General features: G+C 47.0%; 1 protein-coding gene across 1 annotated transcript in view; it reads right to left on the reverse strand.

Moving 5' to 3' along the window:
- The window catches only part of SKIV2L (Ski2 like RNA helicase), a 106,076-nt gene that overhangs the window by 83,202 nt on the left and 5,160 nt on the right, over nt 1–17,714 (reverse strand). The window contains exons 3-7 of the mRNA XM_040323079.1: nt 16,774–16,895; nt 16,591–16,700; nt 9,882–9,999; nt 6,617–6,731; nt 5,401–5,475 (exon numbers count right to left, since the gene is read on the reverse strand). Coding sequence (XP_040179013.1) covers nt 5,401–5,475; nt 6,617–6,731; nt 9,882–9,999; nt 16,591–16,700; nt 16,774–16,895 — 540 coding nt within the window. The remainder of the gene's footprint in view (nt 1–5,400; nt 5,476–6,616; nt 6,732–9,881; nt 10,000–16,590; nt 16,701–16,773; nt 16,896–17,714) is intronic.

Consider the following 17,714-nt stretch of genomic DNA (forward strand, 5'->3'; position numbering starts at 1 on the left):
CTATCTTCCATGTCACGGGGCTGAAAGATTTTCCCTTCAGTAGATTCTGAGGGTCTAACCACCAACACAGACTCTGCCGGACTCTTGATGAGAGTGGCAACGGAAATTCCAAGGCCTGTGGCCTCTTGCTCCATGCTGACAGAATGGCTGCCTGCAGGACACGAGTGTGACTTTGAGCGTATGGCACCGCTTCGAAGGTGGCCACTAGCTTGCCTAGTAATCGCATGCATAGGCGAATCGTTGGTTCTCTCTTGCTTAGAACCAGATGTATCAATTCTTTGATAGCCTCGACCTTTATTCGAGGCAGGAACACCCTTTGTTGTTCCGTGTCTAATGACATGCCGAGATATTCCAACCTCTTTGTGGGTTGGAAAGCTGATTTTTCTCGGTTTAGGACCCAACCGAACCTCTCTAGGTATCGAACCGTGAGAGCCACTGCTCGCTCCAGGCCAGGAGATGAATGATCTATGATTAGAAGGTCGTCCAGGTATGCTAGGACAATGATCCCCTGGATTCTTAGGTTGGCTAGAATTGGAGCTAGGACCTTGGTGAATACTCGAGGAGCCGTAGCCAACCCGAAAGGGAGTGCCACAAATTGAAAATGACGCCGAGCCACTGTGAAGCGTAGAAACCTTTGATGTGGCTGAAAAATTGGCACATGAAGGTAAGCATCCTTTATGTCTATGGAGGCCAGAAAGTCGTCTTTCTGAAGTGCGGCGGCTGCCGATCGCACGGATTCCATCCGGAACGAGCGTACTTTTAAGTACGCATTTAATCCCTTTAAGTCCAAGATTGGCCTGACATCGCCGTTGGGCTTTGGGATGATGAACAGATTGGAGTAGAACCCTAGCCCCTGTTCCTGGGCTGGTACCTCTACTATCACGCCTTGGTAAAGCAAACGATTTAATGCCGCCATTAAGGCGGCCTTCTTTGTCGGCTCGACTGGCACTCTCGACTCCTGATAATGAGGTGGAGGGATTCTTAGAAATTCTAATTTGTAGCCTGTGGCCACGGAAGACCGGACCCACTTGTCGGGAATGTCGGTCTCCCAAATTTCTGAAAAAAGACGCAGCCTTCCCCCCACCTTCGTGGGTGGGGGCGTCCCTTCATGAGGCAGACTTAGGGGCTGTCTTTGCTGGTTTACGATACCACTGCTTCTTGCCTCCAAAGGCTTGTCCTGGTGGCTTATTGTTAAAGTATGATCTCGCAGGAGGCCGTCGATACTGCCTGGAATTGGCGGGCCCCTGAGCAGGGGGAAGCTGCCGTTTGAACGCAGGTCCCCGGACCTTCTTTTTTACTGGTAGAAGTGTACTTTTACCACTTGAAATAGTCTGAATGTATTTATCCAGATCTTCTCCGAAGAGTCGTTCTCCATGGAAGGGAAACCCTGCCAGGAGCTTTTTGCATGGGGGCTCAGCCTCCCAGTTCTTTAACCATAAGAGCCTTCTCATATGTACTAAAAATAGTGACAGACGAGACGCTTGCTGGATGGAATCCCTTATAGCATCCACCGCGAAGCACATGGCTCTAGGAATATCAGATAATTCTTCCGCCTGTTGGGCCGGAATAACCTTAAGCATTTGTCTTGTCTGGTCTGTTAGTGCCTGACAAACTCCAATAGCAGCCACCGCTGGCTGTATTACTGCACCCGCCGTAGTAAAGGATGCTTTTAAAAGCGTCTCCAAACGCTTATCAACCGGTTCTTTAAACACCTGTATGTTTTCTACCGGGCAAGTCAAGGACTTATTTACACAGGAGATGGCGGCATCCACCACTGGGAGAGTCCACTTTTTGGCAAATTTTTCTTCCATAGGATAGACGACGGAAAATTTTTTAGGTGGTAAAAAGATTCTGTCTGGTCGTGCCCAATCCTGGAAGATTACTTCCTCTAAAAGAGGATGGACTGGAAAAACAGCGCTACTGCGAGGCGTTTTCAAAGAGCCTAAAGATGATACGGCCGGACCCTGAGGTTCCGGCAAAGGCAAATTAAACGCCAAGTGGACCATGTCTGTCAGAGAATGAACCCAGAAGCTTTCCGCTTGGGAGGCCGAGCAAGGCTCTTCATTAGCCGAACCCTCAACCTCTGAACCAATTTGGTCCCGGTCCAAATGATCCTCCTGCAACTCAAATCCCCCCGGGGAGAGAACCTCAGCATCTGAGGGTCCACACTCAGGCGACGGAGACCTAGTCCGCTTTTTACCCGGTGTAGATTTGGCTATCATAGCCGCCAATCTTTTCTCTAGCCCCTCCAAGGAGGCGGCTAGCATACTCTCTGTGATAAACACAGGGTTGGGTGGATCTGATGTAGCCTCAGCACCAGATCTCCCTAATGGCTTAACCAAGGTGCCCAATGGTGTAATAACCTGTGGGGAAAGTACCGGCATAGGCCGATCTGAACCGTCAGAATCTGAGGGGGGGCCCCTTTCTTTTGTACCCCCTGATCCTGAACCTTTGGAAGCCATGGTACAATACCGAGGTACCCCTGCTTACAACCCTTGATGGTTGTAGCTAGGAGAAAGAAATAGTACGGTTTTAGGGAACGGTATTAATAATTAACGTCCAAAAACCAAAACGGGAAGACCAGTATGTTTCCTATATTTTTTTTTTTCTTTTTTTTTTTTTTTTCAAAAACCTTTTTTTTTTTTTTTTTTTAATGAAAACATGCTGTCTTCCCTCAAAAAATTGCAAGTATCCATCTGCTGTATAAGGAATTTTTTAGGCTAGTAACCACACAGCTAGTTCTGTTCACCAGAACTGCAATACTTCCTTGCGCCACTGGGTGCCCTCAGCCGCACTGCAGCCGCTCTGCGTCCTCCTCCTTCAAGCTCAGCAAGCAACTGAGCTACACAGCATAGAGGAAGGGCCGCCCCTTCCTTTTATGAGACTAGATGTCCCGCCCCTCTTTCTCCACAACGGCGCGAATCATCACCCTGCGCCTATATTACAGGGCGCGCGCCCGCGCTCGCGCCCGTGTTGCGGAGGACGGGGCCACGCCGGAAGCGTCTGACATGCTGGAGGAGGACACCGCACGGCACCCAGACAGGTAAGGCCTCAGGTGAGTCACTGACCCCCCAGTCCTGGGAAAGCATAGCTAACACACAGCTCCTTTCCCAACCCAGCGCCCAGCAGACAATTTACAATGCAACACCTATCTTTAGGAAGATCACACATGGGAGCCCATACATAGACCATCCTGTCTCTTTGATAGACATAGTGGCCCAAAAACTGCCAATGCAAGAGCATACTCAGGCACATCCCCCAAAGATCTCCCTAGAGAGCCTGCCGACGAACCAAGTCCCGCAGGCCCCCCCTTTCTTACCTGCTCCATGCCGCAGGACTTTGCATAGCAAGCGGTCCAATCTTCCCCCATCTCCGTGGGTGGCGTACTAGACCTTCAGGCCCTGGGGTCCTAAAAGGAACCCACTGTCCTGGGCCCATATAGCACCCTGGCAAACAGGTTACCTTAGGTACCGCAGAGGTTCTAAGTCCTGGGCCCAGGGTCCAGCTCTCTAAAAAGAGAAGCATTATGGGCAAAACCCCACGGTTTGGGGCCCGGGTACTGTCCACTTTGGCTCTGAGGCACCTTGGACAGATCCGGTTAGCCTGCCTTGATCCCAAGGATGTAGGAGACAAGCTATTCCATGACCAACACCTAAGACACTGGCGAAAAAACTGAGGTACTCCTCCTATGGGAGGGGGTTATATAGGGAGGGGCACTTCCTGTTTGAGATTGCCAGTGTCCATCACCTGAAGGTACTCCATATAACCCACATAGTAATGAATATGCTGCTCTGTGTCCCGTGATGTACGAGAAAGAAATTGTAAATATAACAATAAAAGGAATGCGGCACTCGACTTTTTTTAAATCCACTCTTCTATAAAACAGTATTACTTTGAGTAAACATTTTAAATACAACAATGACAAATAATTAACAGAAAAGAATAGTAAAAATTGTAACATGCTTTTACATGGACGATCAATAGAGAAATGCCCCTTTTCAACTGTGATCGTTCAGAGACTATTACGTTGGGCAGTATGTGCAGAAGAAAAAAATCAAATCATGTGACAGCAGGTAGCGTGTGCAGAAGAAGAATGCAGAGGGTATGACAGTGGGCAGTATGTGCAAGAGAGGAGGGTAGGACAGTGGGACGTATGTGCAGGAGAGGAATGCAGAGGGTATGACAGTGGGCAGTATGTGCAAGAGAGGAATGCAGAGGGTAGGACAGTGGGCAGTATGTGCAAGAGAGGAAGGTAGGACAGTGGGAAGTATGTGCAGGAGAGGAATGCAGAGGGTATGACAGTGGGCAGTATGTGCAGGAGAGGAATGCAGAGGGTAGGACAGTGGGCAGTATGTGCAGGAGAGGAATGCAGAGGGTAGGACAGTGGGCAGTATGTGCAGGAGAGGAATGCAGAGGTATCACAGTGGGCAGTATGTGCAGGAGTGGAATGCAGAGGGTATGCAGTGAGCAGTATGTTCAGAGGAGGAAAGCAGAGGGTATGAAAGTGGGCGGTATGGGCAGGAGAGGAATGCAGAGGTATCACAGTGGGCAGTATGTGCAGGAGTGGAATGCAGAGGGTATGCAGTGAGCAGTATGTTCAGAGGAGGAAAGCAGAGGGTATGAAAGTGGGCAGTATGTGCAGGAGAGGAATGCAGAGGGTAGGACAGTGGGCAGTATGTGCAGGAGAGAAATGCAGAGGTATCACAGTGGGCAGTATGTGCAGGAGAGGAATGCAGAGGTATCACAGTGGGCAGTATGTGCAGGAGTGGAATGCAGAGGGTATGCAGTGAGCAGTATGTTCAGAGGAGGAAAGCAGAGGGTATGAAAGTGGGCGGTATGTGCAGGAGAGGAATGCAGAGGGTATGTAGTGAGCAGTATGTTCAGAGGAGGAAAGCAGAGGGTACGAAAATGGGCAGTATGTGCAGGAGAGGAATGCAGAGGGTATGATAGTGGACAGTATATTTGGGAGAGGAAAGCAGAGGGTATGACAGTGGGCAGTATGTGTAGAAAATGAATGCAGAGGGTATGATAGTGGGCAGTATGTGCAAGAGAGGAATGCAGAGGGTACGATAGTGGGCAGTATATTTGGGAGAGGAAAGCAGAGGGTATGACAGTGGGCAGTATGTGTAGAAAAGGCACTGAGAGGATCTCACAGTGGGCTAAAATCTGAAGGAATGAGTGCAGCAGTTTTGACAGTAGGCATTATGTGGAAGGAGTGGAGGGTATAATCCTGTGTAATATGTTCACGTAGTGGTACGGAGGGTACAACAATGGGCAGGATATTGGTCACCGCACTTACTGCTTGCTAATCAGCCTTCCCATGAATACTAAATCAGCCTACATGATGGCTGCCATTTTCCCGTGTAGGCTACGTGGTAAATGTTTTTTTTATAAAAGTACCTTTCTCAAAGTCCAGGGCTTCATCCTCTTCACTGATGGCCTTCATTTGTTCAAGAGTGGGTTCATCCATGCCACCTATGAAGAAATGAATAGCATAGATTAAAAAGTGGTTTCCATAGGGCACAGTCATACATTAGAAAACAACTTAGTGGACTATTTATATAAAAAAAATGTGGACAAAAATGTTGCACATAGTGACCAATACAATACCTTCCTTCATATTCACAGAGAAAAAAAATAAAATATGATTGGTCACTATGAGCAGCATTTTGGCCCAGATTCACAGAGAGGTGGGCGCACATTACGCCGCCGTAATGCAAACGCCGTACGCCACGCTGACGCAGCATGGAGAGGCAAGCACTGCATTCAGCAAGCTTTTGCTCCCAACGCTGCGTCGGCGTGGCGTAGGTTTCGAAGGCGCAGGCCGGCGTAGGTGGAAGTAGGCGTGACCCATGCAAATGAGGCGTGACCCCATGCAAAGGATGGGCTGAGCGCGAGACAGATACGTATCACGAACTGCGCATGCGCCGTTACGTGGACACACCCCCCTGCGCCTGCGCACAACCACGTCGGAACCACTGCCTAAACTACGCCGGATCACTGTGTACGGCGTGAACGTAACCTACGCCCAGCCAGACACACGTCCAACGTAAAATACGCCGGCTTGTGTTCCCTGGTGCAGACCTTTGCATGTCTGCTGCTGGGTTGCACCTTCTTTATGGGGCCTAACTTTACGCCAGACGTACAACTTACGTGCACCTCTCGTAGCCTGCGTCGGGCGCATGCAGGTTCGTGAATCGCCGTATTTCCCTCATTTGCATGTTTGAATGGCTAATCAATGGGAGCGGCACTATGCGTCCAGCCTAAATGTGCGCCCACCCTACGCCGGCTTAAGCAAGTTACGTCGGCAGGGTGTAGCCTGTTTTAAGGCGCATATCTGTTTGTGGGTCTGGTGCACAGATACGACGGCGCACATTTGCACTTACGTCGGCGTAACTTGTTATACGTCGGCGTAAGTGAATCTGGGCCTTTGTTTTTTACCCTAAACATCCCCTGTAATGTATAATAAGCATCTAAAACAAAGGCATCTGTTTTCCAATCACAGTCAGATTGATTCCCATTTTAAATCCTGATCTGAAGTAAAAACATTTATGGAAGATAATGATTGGTTGTTCTAAATGAAAAAGACATAATACCCGTGGCTTTGCCAACTTACCTGGCCAGAAAGGGAAGTTGGAAGTGCTGCCCTTGACGGACTGAGAAGGAGGACCAGGAGGTCGTCGTAGGGACAGAGAATTCTGCGCTGAGAGACCAATGTGGTTTGCCGAGGCCTAACAGGAAAAAAGAAAAAGGGTCAGACGGTGTATGGGGCTTCACAAATAAGGAACTGTGGGTTCTTGCATGCACCTCGTGGTGCTGATTTCTACGGTACAGGCATACCCCACTTTTAAGTACACAATGGGACCAGAGCATGTATGTAAAACGAAAACGTACTTAAAGTGAAACAATACCTTTTTTTACTTCTAGGGTGTAGTAGGGGGTCAGGGGCTGTATTTGGGGTGTCAGGAGCTGTAGTTGAGGTCTTAGGGGCTGTAGTGGGGGTGTCAGGGGCACACTGGAACAGGGCGGGCTATGCTCTCGAAGCTTCAGCTCCTTCTACTGCAGCTGCAAAATGTCTGTACAGTACTTGTACGGCACTTTACATACACTCGGGGGTATGTCCTTACTCGCGAGTGTATGTAAAGTGAGTGTACTTAAAGCGGGGTATGCCTGTATACAGTGGTCCCCAAACTGCAGTGCTTTGTCAGCATTTAACAGGCTCTTGGGACACTATTCCAGACGCTGTTAACCAAAAATGGGTCACCATTCCTCCCACTAACACCAATGATGGGGTGTTATTCCTCCGACTGACACTAATCAAGGGGCACCATTCCTCCCACTGACCCCAATCAAGGGGCACCATTCCTCCCACTGACACCAATGACAGGGCGCTATTCCTCCCACTGACACCAATGACGGGCGCTATTCCTCCCACTGACACCAATGACGGGGCGCTATTCCTCCCACTGACACCAATGACGGGGCGCTATTCCTCCCACTGACACCAATGACGGGGCGCTATTCCTCCCACTGACACCAATGACGGGGCGCTATTCCTCCCACTGACACCAATGTCGGGGCGCTATTCGTCCCACTGACACCAATGACGGGCGCTATTCCTCCCACTGACACCAATGACAGGGCGCTATTCCTCCCACTGACACCAATGACGGGGCACTATTCTTACCACTGACACCAATGATATGGCACTATTCCTTCCACTGACAACAACAAAGGGGCACTATTTCTCCCACTGAAACCAACGATGGTGCACAATTCCTCCCACTGACACCACCAAAGGGGCACTATTCTTTCCTCTAATGCCAATGATGAGGCACTAATCCTTACATGCACTGTATACTAACAATCAGGCACAATTCCTCCCACTGACACCAACGATGAGGCATTATCCTTCTACTGACACCAATGATAGGGCACTATTCCTTTCATTGCTACCAACAATATCACACTTTTCCTTCCACTGATACCAACAATAGGGGAATTACTTCTCCCCAATGACACCAGAAATGGGGAACAATTACCCCCACTCACACCAAAATTGGGGCACTATTTCTTCCACTGATGGGACACAATCCCTGCCACTCACACCAAATAATGGCACAGAGGATGGGGTGGCACAATTCCTCCCACCTATACCAATGATGGGGCACTATTCCTTCTATTAATACCAACTATTCCTCCCACTATCACAAAAAAATTGAGCATTCTCCCCCCAATGACACAAATAATGGGGCATTATTACTCCCAATGATACCAAGAATAAGCACTATTCCTTCCATGGACACCAAACATGACACACAATGGGGCATTATTCCTTCCAATGTCAACAACGACTGGGCACTATTTCTTTCACTGACACCAACAATGGAAATTCCTCCCCCTGGCACCAAGGATGGGGCAATATTCCTCCCAATGACACCAACAGAGTGCCACAAGTCTCTCCATTGAGAGCCCCCAACAAGGGGTCATATTTCTAGATAATTTTTACTCCAAATGGCCGGGAAGTTGATCCTACGGACAGGGCCGCCATCAGAGGGGCACAGGCAGTACACCTGTAAGGGGCCCGGAGGATTTTTTTTTTTTTTTTTTAGCGGTCCGGAGGTTCCCAGGGGCCCACAGGGCCCCAGATGGCATCCCCCCATTTTTTTATTTATTTTTTATAAAAATATATATATTTTTTTAATATATTTCTATTTTATTCAAAGGGACAATTTTATTTTTTATTTTTTAGAGGTCCGGAGGTCCCCAGGGCCCCGGATGGCAACCCCCCCTTTTTTTCATTTATTTTTTATTAAAAAAAATATATATTTTTTTAATATATTTTTATTTTATTTTTTATTAAAGGGACATTTTTTTTTTTTTTTTTTTAGGGGTCCGGAGATTTCCAGGGCCCCGGATGACAACCCCCTTTTTTTTTCAAAAAAACAATCTTTTTTTTATATATTTTATTTCCTTTATTTTTTAAATATATATTTTTTTATAAATGTTTCTTTTTTTATATATATATATATATATATATATATATATATATATATATATATATATATATATATATATATATATATATATATATATATTATATATATATATATATATTTTTAAAGGGCCCAGAGGTTTCTTTTTTTTTATTAAAGGGCCCCAGATTGATATATATATATTTTTTATTTCTTTTTATTAAAGGGCACAGAGGTCCCCAGAGCCCCGGATGGCTACCCCCCTTTTTTTATATATATTTTTCTTCATTCCTTCTTTTTTTTGTAAAGGGCCCCCCCCCCCCCCCCGCTGCTCAAATCGCGGCAGCCCCCCCCACCCGCTTCTCAATTTCAGGCGTCAGCACACCCCCCCCAACCCCCCCGGGTTCTCTGCTCCAGGAGGGCCCATGCCTGAAGCTCCATAATTCCTGATGGCGGCCCTGCCTACGGATGTGGCAGACTGGCTTCCAAACTGAATCAGACACATATAGCAAACAATAAAGTCACTTTGCGTGCACCAAATGCCTTTACAGACCAAGCTATTACCTTGCAAAAGTAGTGGTGACATCATCACTGTGGTTTATATAGGCAGCAGAGCTGTGGGAGAGGCCCAGCAGCTCCACCCACTGCCTGCAGAACACTACAGGAGGGGGCGGAGACCAGACCAGTCGCCCTGCACAAGGAAAGAGAGCAGCAGGGAGCGGTCTTTTTTTACACAGAGCCAAGCAAGGAATCCACAAATGACAAGAATACACATGCCTGTTGCGTTTAGACAATATTTCCGTATCCCGGAGTTCAGCTCCTTAGTTAAGAAAGTTTGAAGGCCCCCGGTATAAAAATATCCAGAAACCTTTTTCTATATGATGCGTCCCTCTGTCTGTATCTCACCTCGCTGACTCTGCGCAGTTCTCCGGTAGCAGAGTTACGCTCCATGCTGATATCAGTCTGCGGAGCACTGAGGTCCATGTGGAACAGGGAGCTGACATCCTTGGTACGAGGCCAGGACCTGACGGAGCAAGAACGGACATGAAGGCCGGGATTTTACTGGCTTAAAGCACAAATAAAGTTTATTGCTGCTAAAAAGTATCTTACAATAATATCTATTTTGTGTGTTGCTGGTGGGTAAATATATTGCACAAGTCATGTCATGGCGCCGAGTTGAGAAATCAGCCTGCGCTTGTGTTTCAGCCTCACTGGCGAGAACGTGGACACCTGCCAGGTGGCAGAGGCATGACACTGATCATGTGATTTTCACGCGCCTTTTACAGGCCAGCTGTCAATCATGTGCTTTCCAGGACGGCTTTCTACAGCTTCAGATCCTGGACAGAGGTGGGCACTTGGGTCAGCCAATCAGAGTCTTACAGAGCTGTATTTAAGCACATATAGAGCAATGGATCCCTGTAGGGGTGCAACGGATCAAAAAACTCACGGTTCGGATCGTTCCCCGGATCAGGAGTCACGGATCGGATCATTTTTCGGATCGGCAAAAAAAAAAAAAAATCTCCCCCACTGTAATATTCACTTCTCCCCCCCCCCCCAACTATAGTACCCCCTCGGTGCAGACACCCCTCCCCCTCCCCTTAGTACAGAACCCCCCCCTCCTCTCAGTACAGTGACCCCCCTCCTCTCAGTACAGTGACCCCCCCTCCTCCCCTCAGTACAGTGACCCCCCTTCTCTCAGTACAGTGACCCCCCTTCTCTCAGTACAGTGACCCCCCTTCTCTCAGTACAGTGACCCCCCTTCTCAGTACAGTGACCCCCCCTCCCCTCAGTACAGTGACCCCCCCTCCTTTCAGTATAGTGACCCCACGTCTCTCAGTACAGTGACCCCACGTCTCTCAGTACAGTGACCCCACGTCTCTCAGTACAGTGACCCCACGTCTCTCAGTACAGTGACCCCCCCCTCCCCTCAGTACAGTGACCCCCCCCTCCCCTCAGTACAGTGACCCCACGTCTCTCAGTACAGTGACCCCACGTCTCTCAGTACAGTGACCCCACGTCTCTCAGTACAGTGACCCCACGTCTCTCAGTACAGTGACCCCACGTCTCTCAGTACAGTGACCCCCCTTCTCAGTACAGTGACCCCCCCCTCCCCTCAGTACAGTGACCCCCCCTCCTTTCAGTATAGTGACCCCACGTCTCTCAGTACAGTGACCCCACGTCTCTCAGTACAGTGACCCCACGTCTCTCAGTACAGTGACCCCACGTCTCTCAGTACAGTGACCCCACGTCTCTCAGTACAGTGACCCCCCTTCTCTCAGTACAGTGACCCCCCTTCTCTCAGTACAGTGACCCCCCTTCTCTCAGTACAGTGACCCCCCTTCTCTCAGTACAGTGACCCCCCCCCTTCTCAGTACAGTGACACCCCCCTTCTCAGTACAGTGACACCCCCCTTCTCAGTACAGTGACCCCCCTTCTCTCAGTACAGTGACCCCCCTTCTCTCAGTACAGTGACCCCCCTTCTCTCAGTACAGTGACCCCCCTTCTCTCAGTACAGTGACCCCCCTTCTCTCAGTACAGTGACCCTCCTTCTCTCAGTACAGTGACCCCCCCCCCCTTCTCAGTACAGTGACCCCCCTTCTCAGTACAGTGACCCCCCTTCTCTCAGTACAGTGACCCCCCTTCTCTCAGTACAGTGACCCTCCTTCTCTCAGTACAGTGACCCCCCCCCCCCCCAGCTAGTACCGACAGACGAGCGGTGTGTCCCACGAGTGCGGGTTCCTCCTCTGTGGGTGTAAACAGAGGAGGGCCGCCGCCGGGTGTACCAAGATGGCCGCGGCTCCGGAGCTAGTCCGAAGCCGCGACCTTTCCTAATGTTACGGCGGCGGCTCCGGAGCTAGGCCGAAGCCGCGGCCTTTCCTAGCGTTATGGTCGCGGCTCCGGAGGTAGGCCTGAAGCCGCGGCCATAACATTAGGAAAGGCTGCGGCTTTCGGCCTAGCTCCGGAGCCGCCGCCGTAACATTAGGAAACGCCGCGGCTTCGGCCTAGCTCCGGAGCCGTGGCAATCCGCGAATCACAGTGTGTTCCGATCCGAAGGGGGTGACCCGTTCGGATCACGGATCAACTGTGATCCCCTGCATCCCTAGATCCCTGGGGTTTTATTTATCATATATTCTTATGCCGCGTACACACGGTCGGAATTTCCGACAGCAAATGTTCGATGTGAGCGTGAAAATCCGACTGTGTGTATGCTCCATCAGACATTCCGACAACAAATGTTTGAAAAGGGGTTCCACCCGCAATTTTAGATTTTTTTTTTTAAGTCAGCAGCTACAAACACTGTAGCCGCTGACTTTTAATAAGGACACACACCTGTCCTAGGCGCCCGCGATGTCGCCCCCCCCCCCCCCCCCCCCCCCCGAGGCCGATCCATCGATCCTGGCAGCTCCTGGCGCCACCATCCTTACTGAGGGAAACAGGTAGTGAAGTCTTGCGGCTTCACTGCCCGTTTCCTACTGCGCAAGTCTCGCAGCGCTTTTGTGAATGGGCGGCTGCTTTCTGGGATACACACAGTTCCCAGAAGGCAGCGTGCCCCATTCCCCAGAAGACACCGCGAGGAGGACGAGGAAGCACACTTCCCTGTTCTTCACTGTGGCAGTGACACTGATCGTCTGTTCCCTGATATAGGGAATGACGATCAGTGACGTCACGCCTACAGCCACACCCCCCTACAGTAAGAATCACTCCCTTAGGGCACACATAACCCCTTAGCGCCACCTAGTGGTTAACCACTTCACTGCCATTGGCATTTTCACAGTAAACAGTGCATTTTTATAGCACTTTTCGCGGTGAAAATGAATGGTCCCAAAAATGTGTCAAAAGTGTCCAATGTGTCCGCCCTAATGTCGCATTTGCGAAAAAAAAATCACGTAAAAAAAAGAATTATTAACCACTTCCCCACCGAGCCATAGTAAAATGACATCGGTGGGGACCTCTCGTCCTTCAGACTGGATGTCATATTGCTCGGGACCCGGTGCCCGTGCCCGCCGGGCCCCCGCGATTACCCGCAATCGCGGCAGGACCATGGATCTGTGTGTGTAAACACACAGATCCATGTCCTGTCAGCGGTGAGGAGACTGATGTGTGTTCCCAGTACAGAGGAACTCACATTGATCTCCTCCCCTTGTGAGTCCCCTTCCCCTACAGTTAGAACACACTTTAGGGAACATTTTTAACCCCTTCTGCGCCCTCTAGTGTTAACCCCTTCTCTGCCAGTCACATTTACACAATAATCAGTGCATTTTATAGCACTAATCGCTGTGTAAATGTGAATGGCCCCAAAAATGTGTTAAAAGTGTCCGATTTGTCTGCCGCAATGTCACGGTCACAATAAAAAAAAAAAAAAAAATGCAGATCGCCGCCATTACTAGTAAAAAAAAAAAAGCCAGAATTCTATTTCCTATTTTGTAGATGCTAGAACTTTTGCGCAAACCGATCAAATACGCTTATTGCGTTTTTTTTTTACCAAAAATATGTAGAAGAATAATATGTATCGGTCTAAACTGAGGGAAAAAAAACTTTTTAAAAAAAAAATTATGATATTTATTAGATCAAAAAGTAAAAGATATTGTGTTTTTTTTCAAAATTGTCGCTCTTCTTTTGTTTATAGCGCAAAAAATAAAAAGCGCAGAGGTGATCAAATACCACCAAAAGAAAGCTCTACTTGTGGGGAAAAAAGGATGTCAATTTTGTTTGGGAGCCACGTCGCACAACCACGCAATTGTCATTCAAAGTGCGACAGCGCTGAAAACTAAAAATTGGTCTGGGCAGGAAGGGGGTGAAAATGCCCGGTATGGAAGTGGTTAATAAAAATGCCATAAAACTATCCCCTATTTTGTAAATGCTATAACTTTTGCGCAAACCAATCAATAAACGCTTATTGCGATTTTTTTTACCAAAAATATGTAGAAGAATACGTATCGGCCTAAACTGAGGAAAATAAAAAAAACTTATATATTTTTTGGGTATATTTATTATAGCAAAAAGTAAAATAATATTGTTTCTTTTTCAAAATTGTCGCTCTATTTTTGTTTATAGCACAAAAAATAAAAACCGCAGAGGTGATCAAATACCACCAAAAGAAAGCTCTATTTTGTGGGGGGAAAAAAGGGACGCCAATTTTGTTTGGGAGCCACGTCGCACGACCGCGCAATTGTCAGTTAAAGCGACGCAGTGCCGAATCGCAAAAACTGCCCAGGTCCTTTATCTGCATAATGGTCCGGGTCTCAAGTAGTTGTGTGTAATAATAGACCTCCGTGTCAGGAATGTTGGTGTCTCTCCCGTAATAATTAAAAGGAAAAAAAAAACCCACCCCCACACACAGAAGTCCGGCTATGCGCTAAAAACCTGTATTTGTCCATCATCTGAGGACACAGGGGTGAGACTCGGGGTGAACAACAGATTGGGCTATTCATTTTTAACTCCACAGGAAGGAAAAGCTATTTTCACCGGCCATCAGGGATGTCCATCATCACACACAGTATGGTCTTTACCGACACCGATACTGACTACTTGTACTCAGGCAAATGCTCCCGATGCTTTACCCGATACCTGGACAGTCAGTGGTGATCGGTGAGTGGAGGAGTTACAAGCTTTCCCCCCGTGGCTTTCAGCCGATTTAGTGAAATCTACACAGCAGTGATCGGTGCTTGTAACTCCCCCCACACACGATCACCGTCGACCATCCCTGCATCCTCCTCCAGTCCTTCTCCGTGTCCCCCTTCGTTCTGCCATCCCCCTTCTTTGTTCCTCCGTGTCTCCCTCCGTTCTGCCGTCCCCCTTCTTTGTTCCTCCTTGTCTCCCTCCGTTCTACCGTCCCCCTTCTTTGTTCCTCCGTGTCTCCCTCCGTTCTGCCGTCCCCCTTCTTTGTTCCTCCGTGTCTCCCTCCATTCTGCTGCTGTCCCCCATCAGTTTTCCTCCGTGTCCACCTCCGTTCTGCTGTCCCTCTCCATGTCCTCCTCCTTCCTTTTCTGTATGAACAGTCAGTGATCACTGACTCTGTCCATTCACATAACTGAAACATTGTAACCTCCTATGATTACGATGTCTCAGTTTATGAATGGAGAGGAGCCTCTGTCTTCTCTCCATTCATTTTCAGTGCAGCTGAGGCTGCAGAGAAAGGGACTGGGGGATCTCTATCCTCGGTCTCTTTCTCTGTCTCAAGGGGGAGATATCAGGGGTCTGTTAATACCCTGGATCTCTCAACAAAGCCCCCCAACAGGGCTGATAAAAAAAAATAAAAAAATATTGCAATAAATAATAATAACAAAATATTGTAAAAAATAATAAAAATAAAAATCACATAGACACCGTCCACCCCACCCAAAAAAGAAAAAAAAGAAAGCATTGTAAAAAAATAAAAATATAAAAATAAAAAACAATGTCACGTGACATTTAAAAAAAGTATTGGTAATCGGTATCGGTGAGTACTTGAAAAAAAGTATTGGTGCTTGTACTCAGTCTTAACCACTTCAATACCCGCCCATTGTCATTTGACGTCCACAGATGGGATCTCCCATCCTGGGTGGACGTCAAATGACGTCCTGGGCTTTGCGGGTGGATATCTGAATGATGCCTGCAGCTAGAGGCATCATCCAGGTATCCTTTTGTTCTGCCAGATGGTCACCAGTCATCTCTATGACCGTCGGAGGACCCGGGCGCGATGTGATGACGTCACGCCCGGGTACCCGTAAGTAAACAAAGCCGCGATTGCGGCTAGTAAGCAACAGTATTCATGAGATCGGTGAATTTTTTTTCACCGATCTCATGGTTTCCAGCCTGGAGGAGAGATGTGGGGTCTTATTGACCCTGCATCTCTCCATAAAGAGGACCTGTCACACACATTTCCTATTACAAGGGATGTTTACATTCCTTGTAATATGAATAAAAGTAAAAAATAAAATAAAAATTAGAAAAGAAGTGTAAAAAAAGAAGTAAAAAAATAAATAAAACAATAAAAAATAAAATTAAAACGCCCCTGTCCTCGGTAGCTCTCGTGCAGTAGCGAACGCACACGTAAGTCCCGCCGACATATGTGAACGCCGTTTAAACCACATATGTGAGGTATCGCCGCGTGCGTTAGAGTGCCAGCAACAATTCTAGCACTAGACCTCCTCTGTAAATCTAAACTGGTAACCTGTAAAAAAAAAAAAAAAAAGCGTTGCCTATGGAGATTTTTAAGTACCGAAGTTTGGCGCCATTCCATGAGTATGCGCAATTTTAAAGCGTGACATGTTGGGTATCTATTTACTCGGTGTAACATAATCTTTCACATTATACAAAAAATTGGGCTAACTTTACTGTTTTGTTATTTTTTTAATTCATTAAACAATTTTTTTCCAAAAAAAGGGCGTTTGAAAAGTTATTGCGCGAATACCGTGCAAGATAAAACGTTGCAATGACCGTCGTTTTATTCCCTAGGGTGTCTGCTAAAAAAACATATATAATGTTTGGGGGTTCTGCGTAATTTTCTAGCAAAAGAATGATGATTTTTACATGTAGGAGAGAAGTGCCAGAATAGGCCCGGTAATGAGGTGTGTATAAAAGCCCGGTATGGAAGTGGTTAAAAAAGTGGTTTCAGGATAACCCAAGTCTTTACCTGTGGCTCCGGTCAAAATCATGGATAGAAAGCCATTCTGGGTCACTAAGATATTTCTGGATCACTTCAGAAGACAAATCCACGTCGTATGGAGGTAAACCATTCGGAATCTGGAAGAGAAGGCAGGAAAGGATCAGAATTATGTCATTAGGGAATAAAAATCTCGTACAGAACTGGACCTACTGTAGATAACGGGAAAGATGGAACATTCGATGGCAGAGGTTTTGTGATCAGTTCCAGTCGCCCTGCTATGCCAACTTCCAGAATGGAAAACGGGAGATCCAGTGGATCTCCAGCTGAGAGATCTGTTAATGGGGAAAAAAGAGAAGTTTAAAAAGCAACAAACACATCAGAAAAGGTAACATAATGAACACAACTTCCATATAGTGTCCTATTAACAGAAACCCGTTATGAGGGAATGTCAAGTCTTTCCTTTAGCAAAGCACCTCAATGCAGGAGAGTCTGTGCGGTAAGTCTGTGCGGTGAGTCTGTGCGGTAAGTCTGTGCGTTACCCCACACAGAAGTATGAATGGGCCCAGAATTTCTTCTTTTATTATTAACCACTTCAATTCCGGGCACTTTCACCCCCTTTCTGCCCAGGCCAATTGTCAGCTTTCACACTTTGAATGACAATTGTGCAGTCGTGCGATGTTGTACTCAAATAAAAAAATAAAAAATTCCCACAAATAGAGCTTTCTTTTGGGTGGTATTTGATCACCTCTGTGGTTTTTATTTTTTGTGCTATAAAAAGAGCGACAATTAAAAAAAAAAAAAAAAAAAAAACACAATATTTTTTACTTTTTGCTACAATAAATATACAATTAAAAAAAAATTAAGAAAAAATTCCCCACAAATAGAGCTTTCTTAAATAATAAATAATAAAATAAAAATAAAAATTCCCCACAAATAGAGCTTTCTTTTGGTGGTATTTGATCACCTCTGCGTTTTTTTTGCGCTATAAAACAAAAAAAAGAGCGACAATTTTGAAAAAAAAAACACAATATTTTTTACTTTTTGCTATAATAAATATCCAATTAAAAAAAAATTCCTCAGTTTAGGCCGATATGTATTCTTCTACATATTTTTGGTAAAAAAATAAAGAAAAAATTTCCCACAAATGGAGC

This window comes from Rana temporaria, chromosome 9 (assembly GCF_905171775.1).
Source record: "Rana temporaria chromosome 9, aRanTem1.1, whole genome shotgun sequence".
NCBI classification, from domain to species: domain Eukaryota; kingdom Metazoa; phylum Chordata; class Amphibia; order Anura; family Ranidae; genus Rana; species Rana temporaria.